Source organism: Bacillus rossius (assembly GCF_032445375.1).
Source record: "Bacillus rossius redtenbacheri isolate Brsri chromosome 4 unlocalized genomic scaffold, Brsri_v3 Brsri_v3_scf4_2, whole genome shotgun sequence".
NCBI classification, from domain to species: domain Eukaryota; kingdom Metazoa; phylum Arthropoda; class Insecta; order Phasmatodea; family Bacillidae; genus Bacillus; species Bacillus rossius.
The window spans coordinates 8,762,450-8,780,671 of NW_026962011.1; the positions used below are offsets into that span (position 1 = coordinate 8,762,450).

The following is an 18,222-nucleotide window of genomic DNA, read 5'->3' on the forward strand; positions in this document are numbered from 1 at the left end:
CAAGGCGGCGTTTGATGATGAGCTGACCTGCTGCTGTTGCCGCAGCTGCTGCATCTGGCTGCTGTTGGGAGGGATTGGTGATTGCCGCGCAAAGTATCCTTGTTGGTACTTTGACGTGGACGAGGGGAAGTTGTGAGTGGGGAAACTCGTCGTGGTGTTCGCTGACTGGACGGTTTCAGCTCCACTGGGAGGGAACACTAGCTGTTGCTGCTGCTCCGGTGACCTTGGCAATCGGTCGTGGTACCCTTGACGTGGTGATCTTGGTCGCTCTGGGTACTCGTACCTGGAAAGCCGTTGTTCTTCGTGTTGCGACCTCTTGTTACGGGGTTGTTCATGGTGGCTCGGCTCGTACTCGTCACCACCGGGACGACTCCATTTCCCTCTCCAGAAGTTCGAGTTATGTATTCGATTCTGCCATGTTGTTCCATTTACCGGTGTGGTGAAACTTCCATTTGGCGGTGTTGACTCGTATTTTGGGCTGTTCCCCGCCGCGCTGCCACTGTTGGTAAAGCGGAGGTGATTTCTGAGCTTGTGCCTTTTCTGGTTCAGTGGTATTACTCCGCCCCTGCTGCTCTAGCCTGGCGAATGCCAGTAACTGTTCTCTAAACTCGGTAATATTCGAAAAATTCCTACCAGTTAGCTGTAACTGGTACTTGTAGGGTAGTTGTCCAAGAAACATGGAAATAAATTCCTCGTCATTCATAGGTAGGTCTAAATATCTGGTACGTTCGAACATGCTCGAGAGATAGGCTTCCAGAGACTTATGTTTTTTATAGTCAAATTTTTCCCCATGCAGCCTGGCTCTTAAGTGGCCCTGTATTCGCACACTCCAGAACTTCTGCTTGAATTGAGTTTGGAAATCTGCGTATGTGTGGGTCGAAGTTTGTATTACTTCCCACCAGTAATACGCATGTTCGCGGAGGGCAGTATTCAGGCATTTTAATTTCTCCTCGTCATTCAGCTTAAACATGGCTGAATACTCCTCAAATTTTTTTAAAAACCGCATGGGGTTTTCATTTTCCCCACCTGCGAAACGAGGCATGGCCTCTGACCACTGTCTGGCCGGGTGGTGCATAATGGCCACTTGGTCAAGTGCAGGAGAAAGGCTAGAATGTGCTGCATGTGGTGTAGTAACTGGTGAAGCCGTCTCTGGCACGTTACTAGGGATAGCTATGGGCGTAACTGCGGTAGTGATGGGTCTATCCATCAGGTTGTCCAACCTGAGGGTAAGCATGCGATTTTCCAGATTACCTACTCGCTGTTCTAGTTGGTGTCCTAGTTCGTCCGTTTTGTGTGAAATTTGTGCCATTTGTTCGTGCACCTGTTGACTAGTGTTGTCCAAACTGCAGAGGTTTTGTGCAGCCTATTGGGCCACTTGTTCTAAGCGTTCTGACACACTGCCTAACTCCTTTTGTATCTTCTGTGTGGTGTCTTGGCATTGATTCTGAAGCTGGGCTAATTTCTGATCAGTGTTAAACTCTAGTGTTGTTATCCGGTTGGTTACAACTGATACTGACTCCCTAACTTCCTGCAGCTCTAACTTGAGGTTACTCTCGAAGCTGAGGATACTTTGCTGTATGCCAGTCAGTTGTGCAGTATAGTAATCTAGCCTGGCACTGGTTTCAGCAGCGTTGACATCTAACTTGGCAGTGTTAGAGTCTAATTTGGCAGTGTTAGAGTCTAATTTGGCATTCAATTCAGCAGCGTTGGCATCTAACCTGGCCATGAGTCCCTGGAGCAAGTTATTTAAGTCAATATTGCCACTAGGAGTAGGAACTAAAACTGAGATAGTTTCCAAGTGTTCCGTGGGCTGATTAGATTCGTTTCCTTCTATCTCTTGTGTTACCAGAATAGGAATTGTCTCTCTGTCCTCGGACATGCTGCTGTCCCTAGATCCGGTATTGCCTCGGTTATGGCACCTCCCTCTGGTATTCATGATTATACTCAACAAAAATTACTGACAAAATATCGGGCCCCACGTACGGTCGACACTCTGTAATTTATACTAATATTATAGGGTAACCTCTTATGTGTTTCGAAGCAAAATGAAACACCTTGAGTTGTCACTCTATAATTGTATTTACTTATATGATAGGAATTATAGTTACTATATTAAGTTTATATGGGCGCCACACTTTAACATTACTATATTAATCATAAATGTTTACTATGCTATAAGTAACTTTCCATTGCGGCTTATGCCCAAGGTTACCTATTTCGACACTGAGAAACTAGGTTGCTTATCCATGACTCATTAGAAATCAAATAAAATATAATTTATCTATAAAGTTATGTTGGGCACAACCAAAATCAAAAGTTCATTTGTGATAAATAATAGTATTTAAAGTGAATAAAAAAAATTAACTAGCTCAGTTACTTCGGAGTGCACAAGAGTCTTTAAATCGGGACCACTAGGCGTAATTCAAAATAATTATGTTGTGCCATAATGAAAACCAGAGAAATAAAATACTATGCCGAAACAGTTAATAGGAGGGGCTCACCGAACACAAAACTTCAGTACTGAATACATTAGACTTTTGGTACCTTATATTTCAGCGGATAAAAGTAGCCCCGGTAATTAAATATTACCATAGCATTCGCCCTGGCTCAGGGGCACAACAGTTCACTTATTCAGTGAACTATCAGCTGATAATATAGCTGATACCAGCCACTAAAACTTCCTTCTTCATTTTTTTCTCTCAAACTTATATCGTTAACAATCCACACTCCTATCCATTTTTTAAAAGATCCGCCGATCCATAGACAAAATCACCTTCTCTTAGTCACATATCTTTGCACAACATTAAACATAGAGAAATAAATAAACCCTAAAGATAATTACAATTGAAAGACATATAAATAAACACTGAAAAATAGTTAAACTAAAGTTTCAGTGTTCTGAGATAATTAGTATTATCACAAAGGTCTCGGCGTTCTATCGCGCCAAAGTTGCTTAAGTTCAGTTATTCGGAATTTATTTAAAAAATAATAAGCTGAGAGCAGTTATAAATTCATACATTAATTATTCTTAATTAATATGATTGGCAGATGGCCTTTAATAATTACGGTTAGTTAATTTGTGTAAATTAAGTTTCCATGTTCAGAGTCACACCAGAGACTGTTCGACGCTTGCTGACCGCTCCAGTGGCTAGTTACACATAAAAAACGGGGGGGAGGGGTAATTTTTGCGTTAACAAAAAACTATAATTAATTAAGGCTGAAGGCCGCAAAGGAGACACTCACAAACTTATAATGGCAATTTCACATGTGAGTGACTGGGGCACACCTGCGTAGCACTTCCCCTGTTCGGGTTTTTGAATTAATATTGAATTTACCCTTGAATTATGTTAGATTGTTAATGAACGTGGGTCGAGGTGTTTGATTAATTAGACATGGCGTTTGGTTCTACCTTGGTATTGGAGGCTCGCCTGACTCGGGTGGGCCATGGCTAGGGGTACGTTCCATTTGCGGGCCGGATACTGGCGGGTACAGGTCGGAATTTAGGGGGCCTTCGGCTGGACGACATCAACCACATGTAGCTACCTGACAACATGCTGGCGATGACTGTGGGCATGCCTCCTATAAGTGTTTTGACACAGACCCGGAGAGCACCAGGTAACTTAAGAGACGGGTTGGGATACACCTAGAGGCAACTTCCAAACTCAGGTTCAAGATGTAACATGATGGTATCCTTGCCCTACTTTGTGTGGTCATCCCACACGAGTCTGCTATACGCAAGCCCAGAGCCCACATTTCTGATCAGTGCATATGAGGGAGGAGTCGATGTACATAATGTTCTATTAGGAGGGGGATTTGATGCCAACCATCGGTGTTCCTCTGTCGCACATGCTGTTATGCCACATTGACGCCCGCCCTGTAGCATGTGAGTGTCATAAACAGGCCCCGGTGTAGTCGGGTGCAACATAGTGCAACGTAGCGAGGAGAGCGACTCCGAGGTCGATGTGTCGATAACTGCGCGCACGGCTATCAAGTGTCCATGTGTTCCTTCGCCATGCCAGGTGGATATGAACCTGCTAAATGTAGTTCCTAAACTTTATGTTTTATTTAACTATTAGTTATTAAATGAAATCTTAACATAACTTGTAATTCTTAATTAATTTAATTTTATTCAATGTGCGATCAGCCTAAGAATAGGCCCCTAGTGATGTATCTGGTGTTGCTTTCTGATAGCCTGGTGCGCAGCAGACAAGATTGGGTTTCAGACTTTTTCTATTGCACAAAAAAGTATATTTTCAAAACTTTGTAAATGTATTGGTGTGGGAAGCCAATCTTTCACAGACGAGAGATCCACACCTGAAGTTCCCCGAAGTTCATGCTCGCTTCTTTTTTTTTTTTTTTCGATTTATCTCATTGTATAAACTGGTGTGGCATTAAATTTTGCGTTCGATTAGGATAGGTTAGCTACATTATAAATTGACGCCGTACCGACCATGGCTGTTAAGCCAGTGCTCCGCACCGCCAGTACTGTATCCCGTTTTCGGAGCGCGCCCCTTGCCCAGCCGGATTGAGTCAAGCGAGCGCCCCGGGTGTGACCTATATTAACTGAATTAAACAACAGGACACGAAACCCCGGGGGCTCGACTACGGAAAACAATTCCCAAAGAGGCATTAGGACGAACTTAAGTAATTACATGCAGTGAGAAAGTGCGTCGTAGAGACTCCGTGCGTGCGCGGCTCGCACGGAACAGAAAACAACCCTCGTTTCTAGCCACAGCGGCTACTGGCCTTGATTAATTGGCCTATGATAGTGGTCTAGCTAAACTAAGGGAATTCAAACCCAAACAGTGCACATTGAGACAATTTGTAGTTAAATTTACAGTCGCCAACTTGGTGCCACTTTTTAAATTAATAAATCAATTAAAACAATTGTTAAGCCTTAGGCAAATATTTACCAGGTGCAAAGTTTTACTCATCATATAACCAATTAAATTATTATAAGTTTTTGGTGCCGACTCACAAAGAAGCGAAAGTTTCTCTTCCTTGCGAGGCGGCCATGTTCGGCAGTCTCCAACCACTCCGCGCCGGGTACAGACGTGTGTCCGTGGGCAGCATTCAAGTTAGTTTCATTGATTATTTTTATTCTGCACTACATCTTCAAATATAAAACCTTTAATTAATTCACCGCTGCCCACGTCGACTCGGTGCATATTTTGCGGAACCGGGCCTATCCCGACCGTCTTCATTGTGATACCGCGCTGCGTATCGTATCACGGAACTTACAGTACTGGCCGACTCCAGCGAGAGTGTTTTTAATTAAGGACGCCGTGCATATGCCTGCCGGCTGCACTCACGTAAGTGTTTCTCCGAACTTAGGTGCCCGCTCATCGAGCCTCCTCCCCCCCCCCCCCCCCGCACCAGTTATCTTTCGGCGCTGGCCGTCTCCAGCGAACATCGACCCACATCCCGCGAGACTGCCATGGTAACCATTAGTGTCACATAGTGTTCAGTTTTTTTTTTGTTAATTGTGTAACTACTAGACGTTGCCAAGTGTTGGTGAGAGTTTTTGTAGCGGGACTAAATTAAAGGTAATTCTCACCTACTCGCGTACAATCATTTTCCGTAGTCTCCCGTCCTCCACACAGCCGAGCGGCCTTCACAGCCAAGGGAGAACCATTTAGGTTAGATTCAAGCCGTGTTCCTGGCGGGGCACGCGGGGGCAGAGTACCCACGTTCCAACATTCACGGCCTAGCAGCCCGCTAGCCTGGCGCCCCTCCCGACAACCACAGCATCGCGACGCCCGTAGCGCCCGTCAGGTACCCCCCGGGCCTTTCACAGAGGTCGGGTGTGGCAAAATACTTTAAAACATTGTGGATGGTTGGTTATATTAAGTAAGTATAGCTACAAAATAATACTGTAGAATCATTTTATGGTTGCTTAGCAAATAACTTTTTAATATGTAGCTATCCAGGGCTAGGAAACCGTTTACATGATTTCACAGTATCTTTAATGTAGCTATCCTAACCCAATCAACTGTCCACAATGTTTTTAAGTATTTATAATGTAGCTAACCTAACCTAATTGACCATTTGTTATCATGAGTTACAATTAACAAAAAAATCCGAAGATGCACGATCCTGCTTTTGGCTCTCTCGTCAGTGAAAAAAAAGGCTTCACGTATTGGTGTATTCTGGACAAAATTTTATTATGTCTGTGGTAGCGTCCATTTTTTTATACGTGTTGTGTAATGTAAAATTGGCGGTTTCAGTTGTTTTGATAGATAATTGTATTGTTGGGTAAATTTAATTCATAGTTTTATCCTAACTTTGTATTGTGAAAATATTAGAATCACAATCTTGTTATTTGTTGCTTGTTTGTTATTAATCATGGCACGATTGTCATTTATAGAAAGACGCCATTGTGAAACGTAGAACCCTGTATTTTGTGTGGGTAATTTTAATTTTAAAGTGTGAACCTAAATGGATACTTATGCCAATAACACTTTGATATGTAATATAGAAACAGATTTGTTAATGACTTTGGCAGAGCCATTCAAAACTATTTTAGACTCAACAGAAACTGATGCTAATATCATTCAACAAAAAAATGATGCATGGACAGAAATTTCTAAACAGTACAACATCAAGAGACGTTTTAAAAAGGTAAATGCTGTTTTAATTGTTGTGTGCGTCAGTAATGTTATATTTTTTGTAATTCACGTACTTGTAATTTCAATTGAAATAAGGAAATTTTTAAGTTGTGTGTTCAAACTTGAGCTTTGGGTAAGTAATTGTTGTTTTCCAGAGTAATTAATAAAACCACAGCATGATAAATAAAATCAGATAGGGATTTGTAGCTTAGGCTTATGTTTCTTTCTTTACCACATAATAATATTTAGTATTTTTGATGTTGCTAACTTAACCTAACCATTACCTTGCTCACACTATTTTACATTATTTTTAATGTAGTTAACCTGACCGAACTGTCTACACTGATTTTTCAGTGTTTTTTAATGTGACTAACTTTATCCAACCATATAGGGCTTATGGGTTAATATCAAACAAAAATAGGGTACAAATAGCCAGACCACAAGTTTCGAGATTCCGGTGGGAGGGAAAAATGGCATTGGGAATCATTTAATAATTAAAAAACTAAAAAAAATTCGAAGGAAATCAACACAATGTGGTATGGAGTGTGTGTCTTGATAGTAATCAACAAATCTTCAAGGGCATGTATGAAGTGAGTGATTTGTGAAACTAGCGTTCAAAATCAGGTAACCCCAACTTATTAAACTGCCAACCTCAGGTAAACATGAAATAAATAATGGTAAATCTGTATTGTACGGATTAGCGCCAAAAAAAATCGTACAAATATGAAATAACTTTCATTATATGCTATCTTACGTCCTATTTTCAGAACCGCCTGCGGAGATAAAAAATTCCAATTACTTTTGGAGATATCGAATTTTTTAATATTCATTTTTTGGCGATTTTTTTAAAAAAAAAATTTAAAAATCCAAAAATACCTTTATTCTGTGCTCTTTAACTTCCTCTTTTCATTAAACCCGGCGGAGATCAGAAATTCCAAATACTTTAGGAGATATTTAATTTTTTAATTTTCATGTTGTGCACTGATACAGCGTTCAGCGGGAAGCCTACGATTCACACATCTTTCTGGACATACCCGAATACTCACGTTGGCAAGCCTTCTTTTCTTAAAATTAGCAAGAAGTAATTAAAAATACTTTAAAACATTGTAGATGGTTGGTTATATTAGGTAAGTATAGCTACATTAAAAAAACTGTAAAATCATTTTATGGTTGCTTAGCAAATAACGTTTTCATATGTAGCTATCCAGCGCTAGGAAACCGTTTACATGATTTCACAGTATTTTTAATGTAGCTATCCTAACCAAATCAACCATCCACAATGTTTTGAAGTATTTATAATGTAGCTAACAACCTAATTGACCATTAGTTTTCATGAGTTGCATATTTATTTACAATAAACAAAAAAAAAAACCGAACATGCACGATCGGGCGTTTGCCTCTCGTCTGTTGAAAGAAGGCTTGCCAACGTGAGTATTCGGGTATCTCCAGATGGATGAGTGAATCGTAGGCTTCCCGCGTTCACCATTGTTGCTTGTTTACAAGTATTATTATTAATTTTTTTCGCGACGTAGTTGAACGACTACATCACGTAAAAAGAAAATTATGTGAGTTCCTACTGTTCATCCTTTTTCCCGGTTTGTTAGGTCAGGTCAGCTACATTATAAATACTTTAAAACTAAACAACCATTAAAATTAATTTTTATTATTTTTAATGTCCGTTCAGTTTCAAAGTATTTATACTGTAGCTGACCTGACCTAATCTACCTTTGTCCCGTTTTGTTAGGTCAGGTCAGTTACATTATAAATACTTAAAACTATACAAGTAAAATTAATTGATATTATTTTTAATTTCCGTTTATTTTGAAGTATTTATCATGTAACTAACCTTACCTAATGGAAAATTTCTGTTATTTAGGCATTCACGCACACACGGCAAAATATAAAATGGCGTCTGTTGAATGATTACATAGGGCTTGTATTGCAAAATAAGAACGGCGATATCTCCAAAAGTAATTGGAATTTTTAATCTCTGCAGGCAGTTTTGAAAAGAGGACGTAAAAGAGCATATAATGAAAGTTATTTCATATTTGTACGATTTTTTTTGGCGCTAATCCGTACAATACAGATTTACCTAAATAATTATAGTTTATATTATTTGTAATTTAAATTACATATCGAATTTGGTTATACATGTTATCCTATTAATTGATTCCTACTTCAGTACTAATATTGTTTGGTAAATATGTAAAGTAGCGGTATTTAAGAAAAAAATGTTAAAAATCCGAAAATACTTTTATTATATGCTCTTTCACTTCCTCTTTTCATTAAACCCAGCGGAGATAAGAAATTGCAAATACTTTAGGAGATATCGAATTTTTTAATTTTCATAGTTTGGCGATATTTGTTAAAAAAAAATTAAAAATTCCGAAAATTATTTTATTCTATGCTCTTTAACTTCCTCTTTTCATTAAACCCGGTGGAGATAAGAAATTTCAAATACTTTAGGAGATATCAAATTTTTTAATTTTCATCACGATACCATTGCATTTATGCGGCATTGACCATTGTTTCTTGTTTACGAGTATCACATTTTTTTTTCTTGCGGCGTTCACCATTGTTTACCCGCCTCTAACTTAGGTGAATTTTTAACGTTTCAAATTTTAATGTTTTATTTGTTATTTGGATATTGTTGCGCAAGTAATTAGTAAAAAAAATTACGTGAGTTTCTACACTGTTCATCCTTTGTCCCGGATTGTTAGGTCAGGTCAGTTACATTATAAATACGTTAAAACTAAACAACCATTAAAATTAATTCATATTATTTTTAATGTCCGCTTAGTTTGAAAGTATTTACAATGTAACTGACCTGACCTAATCAACCATTTTAATTAATTAGGCATTCACGAACACACTGCAAAATAAAAAAATATCGGCGGTGGAATGATAGCACAGGTCTTGTATTGCAAAGTAAAAACTGTGATATCTCCTAAAGTATTCGGAATTTCGTATCTCCGCCGGGTTTAATGAAAAGAGGAAGTGAAAGAGCATATAATAAAAGTAATTTCGGATTTTAACATTATTTTTCACAAATACCGCTACTCTACATATTTACATATTTTTTTTTTATTTTAAAGTAAAATTTGAGTTTAGATTAGCTGGAATAGGTAATTCATAGTCAATTATTCAAATACATAAAAGTATTTTTAAGGTAGTTAACCTAGTCTACACTATTTTGAAATATTTTAAATATAGCCAACCTATTCCAACTAATTATGATATCACACTAATTGTAATATATAAGTTAACCTAACCACTCAAAGAAGTAAACTTCTGGTAAATTCTTGAATGACTGTAAATTGTGCCAGGGAGTAAAAATGCAACTTATAACCATTTTTTTTCTTCTAGAAATGAGGCTTTCCTTCAAATGACCAATTTTAATTGGTTGAGTTTTCCTGTGTAAAAACATATTATAGTTGCAGTTGAAATCCTGTGCTAGGGGTTTCTTCCAAGAAAAGAGGTTTTATTATGTAATTATTAATTTATTTGCATATGCATATTTTTTAATATGAAAATGGGATATTTGAACAGAACATACAACATTCTTTTCCTGTAGAAAAAGTGCTAACATCAAGTGGTGGTGCAAGAATGTTCATGTCTGAGAGGTCGGGGAAATTTTTCAATTCAGGTCTGGAAAATCTAAAAAAGACAGGAAATTTTAGAATTTCAGCTTGTAGCATCCATGAACCAAAAGACCACACTATTTTACATATTTTAAAAGTAGCGTACGTTGTCAACTGTTCAAACAGTTAACTACTGAAAAATTTAAAAACTGCAAAGCTGTTTTACAGAATTATATCTGCCCAAGTAAGAAATACCCATTTTTGTATGTTAACTAACTGACAAAAGTATTATTTTGTAATTACAGAGCTATGATTCCTTTTTATTTCGGGAAAAAATTGAAATAGGTTAATGTGGAATTTTAGGCTCACTGTAATTGTTAAAATTCTGTAGGCGTCGCTTTTCCAAATTAATAATAAAATTCAGAAATTACTTTTACTTACTTGAGTCGTTCCTGTATTTACCCTGATAACAGGGTTGATAAATTTCTCCTGGTTTCTGATAAATCGCTGTTTATAGCATACATTACAATACCTGTGCATTGATGGGGCTTCCGCAATTTTTTTGCTTTTCCTTGTGGTTTCGGGTGTTTATGTTTTGGAGAACTTAAGTCAAATTGTGAGAATGGTCGATTAGGTTAGTTAGTTTAGTATAGCTGCTTTAAAAATATTTTAATAGATTTCTAATGGTTGCTTAGGAATTAACAATTTAAGATAGCTGTCCTTACATAACCAAACATTCACACGATCTCACAATATTTTTAATGTAGATAACCTAACCTAATGTAACTAAACTATTCTCTAATTTCTCAGTCACCTAAGTGTATGAAAGATGAAATGATCATCTTGTATGCACATTTTTATCCGCTACTAAAGTTGCTTGGGTGAGCTGCGAATGGACTTGTGTGAACTGGTTGCTGTGCTACATTGCAATCCATTAGCAACTGTTAAAAATACTTTTAATATAGCTATACTAACCATCCCAACCGTTCACAATATTTTAAAGTGTTTATAATTGACTAACTAATCTAAATGACTATTCTAAAGAAGCAACAAATTTATTATATTTATACCAAACATAACAAATGCGGCCTCAGAATGGAATGTTGTGAATGTTATGATTTGCTGTCTTTCCTGTGTTTCTCTATATACCTTATAAGAAGGTTAAAAAAAAAAGTGATGGCTGCATCAGTGCACAGGTATTGTAATGAAAGCTATAAACTGTGATTTCTCCGAAACCAGTAGGAAAATAAAGACACTGTTTTCAGGCTAAATACAGGAACATCTCTAGTTTTTGGGGGGAAAGGTATTTTCGGAATTTTATTATTAATTTCCGGAAAAGCTGCAACATAATATCATCTCATTCTTTTACAGTCAAGATTTCTGTTTAATTCAAAATAATACAATTTTTAAACTGTAGAGATAAAATCAATTTAAAAAAGCAGAAAATGTGAAAATTTTAAAAATGCTAAAATTAAAACCATTCTAAAATTGAAATAACTTATAAACGAAATGACTTAAAGAAGGCATGCTAATCACTATTTTAATGTTAGTGCTAGTAGATGGGTGTCGTCATGGTGTAAGGAAGGGGAGGTGAAACTGTCTGGCCGTCTGAACTCGTGCTCTACTGCGCACTATGTCACCTTGGTCACACCACCGAGTCTACAGCAGCGCGCTTATGGGGATATCACCAGAGACAGTTAATTTACGTTCTTTTGATAGTAAAAAGGTACCGGGAAGTGTATGAATGTGTTAGTGCATTGTATAGCATGCATTTGTACCATGCAGTTTAAATGAATATAATAGTATCAAAACCCTGCGTGTACGTTAATAATAAGATTAGCAATGCATTATTTTCTAGCTATAACATTACTTCACATTGTGGACTGGGTATTGCATTTAGCATTTATCTAGATATCGCAATTATCAAGAATGTTAGCACTGTTAAAAAAAAATTATTTAAAATTACATGTAGGGGAACGTGGGGACGTTTGGGACGTTATTTAAATTTATATTTTTATATTTTTTTTTACATCTACCTTTGATTAGTGCTGCAAAAAAACTTGAGGTATTTATTTACTTGGGCGGTATTTCCGAAAAAAAAAATGTTAAAAATCCGAAAATACCTTTATTTTATGCTCTTCGACTTCCTCTTTTCATTAAAAGCGGCGGAGATTAGAAATTCGAAATACTTTAGGAGATAACGAATTTTTAAATTTCTTCATATGTAGTTGAGCGGTATTTGCGGAAAAAAATGTTAAAAATCCGAAAATACCTTTATTATATGCTCTTCAACTTCCTCTTTTCATTAAAAGCGGCGGAGATTAGAAATTCCAAATACTTTAGGAGATATCGAATTTTTAAATTTCAGCACACAACCAGCGCATTCCTGTGGCGTGGGTGCACCATTTATTTTTTTTGTTTACGTACGAGTATCTGTTTTTTTTTATTGGATAATGATGTCACGTGATTGTTCGTGATAGGCCAGAATTCAAATGAACTAATACGTGATTATTTAGTTCAATTATTGTTTAAAACGGTGTTTAATTACCGCCTCCAACTTAGGTGAGTTTTTAACGTTTCTAATTTTAAAGTCTTATTTGTTATTTTGATATTGTTGCGCAAGTAATAAGTAACAAAAAAATTTACGTGAGTTGTTACTGTACATCCTTTGTTACGGGTTTGTTAGGTAAGGTCAGTTACATTATAAATAATTAAAACTAAAGAATAATTAAAATTAATTCACATTATTTTTAATATCACCTTAGTTTGAAAGTATTTATAATGTAACTGACCTGACCTAATCGACCATTTTAGTTTACTGTTCACCCTCTGTCCGGGTTTGTTTGGTCAGGTCAGTTACATTATAAATATTTTAAAACTAAACAGCCATTAAAATTAATTCACAAAATAATTTTTAATGTCGGCTTTTTTTGAAAGTATTAATAATGTAACTGACCTGACCTAATCAACCATTTTATTAATTACGTATTCACGATTCACGTATTCACGAACACGGAAAAATAACAAAAATGGCGCCGCTCGAATGTTTCCACAGGTCTTGTATTGCAAAAATAAAAAATTCGATATCTCCTAAAGTATTTGGGATTTCTTATCTCCGCCGCTTTTAATGAAAAGAGGAAGTTGAAGAGCATATGATAAAGGTATTTTCGGATTTTTAACATTTTTTTTTGCAAATACCGCTCAACTACATATGATGAAATTTAAAAATTCGATATCTCCTAAAGTATTTGGAATTTCTTACCTCCGCCACTTTTAATGAAAAGAGGAAGTTGAAGAGCATAAAATAAAGGTATTTTCGGATTTTTAACATTTTTTTTCGGAAATACCGCCCAAGTAAATATTTACCAAACTTGATGCTTTGGCTACACAAAGATCCCATTAAACATAAATTTGAAATATCTTGCTGGCTATAAATAAATAAAATCTTTGAGTATGCAAAGTGTCCCAAACCTCCCTGCAATGGGGACGTTTGGGACATGGGTTGGAGACGTTTGGGACAGACACAAATTCTTATAAGTACAGGTAATAAGATATATTAATTAATTAAAAGTGACTGACTAAAGAACACAGATTGTTTTTCTATAGTATTTTTAAATGTGTTCTTCAAATGTTGATCTTTTATACAATTTTGACTTAAGCCTATGTTTGGGACTACCCTCTCAGTTTTTTTCTTGCAAGTCAAAGGCATCTTGTGGGAAAACCTGAAATAAGATTTTAAAATTAGGTTAGCTTCAGATGTTAGGCCTATACAAATGCTGAGGGTAGGTCTACATTAGCAAAAAAACTGTTTGCAGTAGGATTTCTAAAATTCATTATAACAAATCCATATAAGTATTCTTAGGCGTAATGATTAGGGTCTACTGAAGAAAATTTACAAATTGCAACCAATAATTCATAGTTCACCTATAAGTTTGCAATTACTTACATAATGGCAAAATGTTTACTTAAACTTAACTTAATTAGTTCCCATTACTATGTGTAGTCATTAAATTAAAATTGAACAAATTGTTACAAAGCTTCGGCCTAGGACTACAGTTAATTAATCTTAAGGTAGGACCTATTGAAATATTTGGCTATTTAAGTTGAGTTATAACATACTTAGTTTTTGCACACTTTACATGTTATTTAAAACAAATAATTTAATTTTGAAGTTATGTCCCAAACCTCCCCATGGTGCAACAAAAAACAAACTTAGCCAGAGGCTCATAACCTATAACTTTTTACTTAAGATTATTTTTTCCAAATAATCCTTAAAAGTAGTACTTTTGTATAAAAACTGTCACACTTACCTCTAGTTCAATGTTGACAGAAATGTACAGTCATAATTTCAATGTTGAATCATACAGATTTTAGGTAAAAAACAGTTTTTAATTTATTAAGAAGACATAACTATCTGAATCTGTTCAAAACACACCTACAACAATTGGAGGGAAACAGCTGTTTACACAAAAAAAAATCAATGTAGTTCTACCAACATTTCACTGACAAAACATGGTGTCCCAAACGTCCCTGTGTCCCAAACGTCCCCACGTTCCCCTAATGTTAATAGGAAGTTTGTCAAATAAATTCTGAAAACATGTATTGTAAGTATTGATAAAAAAAAATAAAGATGAAAACAATACAGGATGCAAACAACAAAGAAAATACAGACTTATATTACAAAAAAGGCATTTGACTCAAGACAAATTTTCTGTAAATACTTATTTGTAATTTACACAAATATATAGCTTATTTACTACTTATAATTTTATTCAGTTACAAACAATAAATAAAAAACAAATTTGTTTAATAAAAATAGTTAAAATACATTACAAAACCAAATAACTTAACAATATTCAACAAAACCCAGCTTGCAGGCATGTTACAAACCAGACCTGACAGCTAGCTCAAAATTGGTCTAATTGCACATACCTACATAAAAACACTTTAATTCATTACAAAAATTACGTCTCTAGAACAATTAATGTTTTTTATTACTTCTCATCTTTCATCGAAACTTCACATTTGCCGCCATCTTCTGACCACAACACTGTTCCAGATTGTATACTAAAATAAAATAAAAAGTTTGTTGCTTCAAGAAAAACAATTTACTTTAAAATGGTACCAAAGTTCCTGATGACAATTTTATTTATTACTGCCATTAAATCCCATGATTTCACACAAACTCGTGGTACAAGCCAAGTTCTTCATACTTGGAAACTACGAAACATTTCACTTTTGCCTCATTAGGGGCTAAACACAGTCAATAAATTCTAGACGAAAAGTCCAGAAATGTTAATCAATCAACAGCGGCCAGACCGCAGCCGCGAAATTTACTTTTCAATTACATAATTATTTAATTTTGAGCCATCAACCAACCACAACCATTCGGTACTACAATCACAACATGACTACCGAACAAACAACCTGAATTAGTACGACAAGAAAAAAATACCTGAAAATAAATTTACTGAATGCTTAGTATAATATCCCTTGTGGAGTCATTTGCATTTATATTTAATTTAATCTTGGGAATAACTATGACTAATAATACTGTTCATGGACACTTTTAACTCCTTAATATGCTATTTATGCTTTGACAGGCCAATTTTCAAAATTAAATCATTCAAAAAATGTATGGCCCAAAAACTTTTGAAACTAATATGGTGTCTATTTGTTTTTATCTCTTATCATAAAGAGTTTAGACATAGGTTGACTGGCTAAGCAACAGACTGTTATTAAATTTCACCAAAATATAGCATCTTAAACCTCTTAAAGGTTACAAGGATGCATGTAAGAACGCAAATGACTCATCCTTTTTACGAAAGTCTGCATTTGTGATTCTGTAAGTATCCGTGCAACTATTCGTAAGATCAACAAAATTGGCTGACATCCGAGTGTTTTAAAAAGGTATTCGGAAACAGCAGTAAATGTGATTGACCTATCATTAACCAACTGTCACTTGTTACAATCATCTAGCCCAAAAAATAATAATTTTGATACTTTAACGATTTAATGAATTATTGATGTCACTGATCTAACCTAACCAACGATCACCTAAAAAAGAAAACACCTAGCCACCTCCAAAGAAGTACCTAAAATTTATACAACCTAAGACAATTCCATAGAAATAAAATGATTACAAAAAGCTCTTTTTCAGTCTCACTGTCAACACTTTATTGTTCATGCAGACAAACATTTGCTGCAGAAAATATGCATGCCACCATTAATTTAACGAAATATGAAGAAAAAAATACATATGTGCAATACCATATAACAGATACCGTCAGTTGGGGTGAAGTTGACCATTTTTATGAAATTTGTTTTGTTGGCCTGACTCAATCCTGGCAATGAAGATAAAAAATTATGTGGTTATGTTTTAAAATCTATGAGAGTTTCTCTTAAAAGAAGTGATTTTGGGACTGAAATTACAATTTTAGACAGAAATTTAGAAACAAATAAAAAACCAAGAACTATTTGTTATGATTAATAATGTTGCTAATACTTTATTACTGCCGGGTATAATAAAAAAATAATTGCAATTAAAATTGCTATGTTTGCTGATTTGAGAGTAAATAATAAAAATTGCCAAATAAATAAAAATTTCTAAGGTAAACTAATTTTATTGAAACTGTGCAGTTTCTTTAGCATTTTGGGGTGATGAACACATAGTCATGTTCACCCCAATGTCTAGTAATCTATGTTGAGAAGTGTCTAATTCAGAAAACAGTTCTGCCTCCTTATAAACTAAACAAACAAGGCCATTATATGTTCCAAGAAAAAGTGATAGCAGAATGAACTAGAATGGAAATGCAGTTCAATGTTTACTAACAGATAGTTTCAATTGTTATTTCCAGTAGCTTACCTGTGGTTATTTGGTCTATTTTTTCTATTATTGTAAGGTTTACTTCACATATCAGTTACCTACTCTGAAAAAATCATTCTAAAACACACCACGGCCTACTACAAACTCACTCATAAGCATCAAAACACAAAAAAGAATTTTGAAATGATTATATCAATGTCAATTTAATGGGTTAAGCACTAACGATTCTGATTCAAACATATAATTTAGAATATTGTTTAGTAGGAACATAATAGTAAACATTTTAACACAGAAACATGCCAAAAATTAATTTTTATTATATATATTTTAACTGTGCTTATATACATACATTCAGATTACTGCAAAGTATTGAATTACAACATAGAAGTGTGCAAGTCACTTCTGAGCCATTCCAAACCATGCTGAACGCTTCCAACTAGCACTTTTATGCGTACTAATAAGCTAGTACATTAGCAAAAAATTATTGGTTCTTAGCTTATGTTTACTTATTAGGCTTAAATGTGTACATTCTTTGCCTAGTGCTACAACACGTATCATTCCGGACCGTTGAATGCCAGACTATAGGAAACCTACTTTATAGCCCAAACCTGCTTTTGTTGTTGCTGTGATAGTTGCTCGTTCGTTCAGTCGTTTCAGAGTAGGTAGCCCAAGGTACTAAATTTCTTCATTCCGATCAGTCCTAGATGCCACTTCCTGATGAAATTGAAAGTTCTAATAATTTTCAACCAATTGCACTCTAAATAATCAATACACACTACAATGTTTATATCATTAAAGATGACATTTCACATACCATTGGATATTTTGTTGTTATTTCAGTCCTTACAAATGAATTAATACAGTTGAGTCAATCTCTCACCATATCTTTCGATTGTTTGCTGCTACTTGGCACTATCATCACTAATAAATTGGATTATTATTCATATCTATGAGTGTTTTTTAGTTCTCGTAGTGTTGGGATTACTTACTGGGTACTGTCTCTTGAGAAATAGGTACTCTGTTAAACTAAGTTTCTTAATCTGTGCACAAATAATAATAATAATACCACCAGTGCAAATGTCCACTATTTATTGTTACTATTTGAGCTCTTTCAAGTTATATCTCAGAATACTCTTCTTCATCATACATAAACTACTCCATTAATATATATATATATATATATATATATATATATATATATATATAT

At 35.3% G+C, this 18,222-nt stretch overlaps 1 protein-coding gene across 2 annotated transcripts in view; it reads left to right on the forward strand.

Moving 5' to 3' along the window:
• The first annotated feature begins 6,172 nt into the window (after positions 1–6,172).
• LOC134542261 (mucin-2-like) overlaps positions 6,173–18,222 on the forward strand; it is a 33,495-nt gene continuing 21,445 nt past the window's right edge. Inside the window, exon 1 of one of the 2 annotated variants that reach the window (XM_063386377.1) lies at positions 6,173–6,621. In XM_063386377.1, the coding sequence (XP_063242447.1) occupies positions 6,439–6,621 (183 nt within the window). In that variant the 5' untranslated portion in view covers positions 6,173–6,438. The remainder of the gene's footprint in view (positions 6,622–18,222) is intronic. The other variant, XM_063386376.1, reaches the window with a different exon arrangement.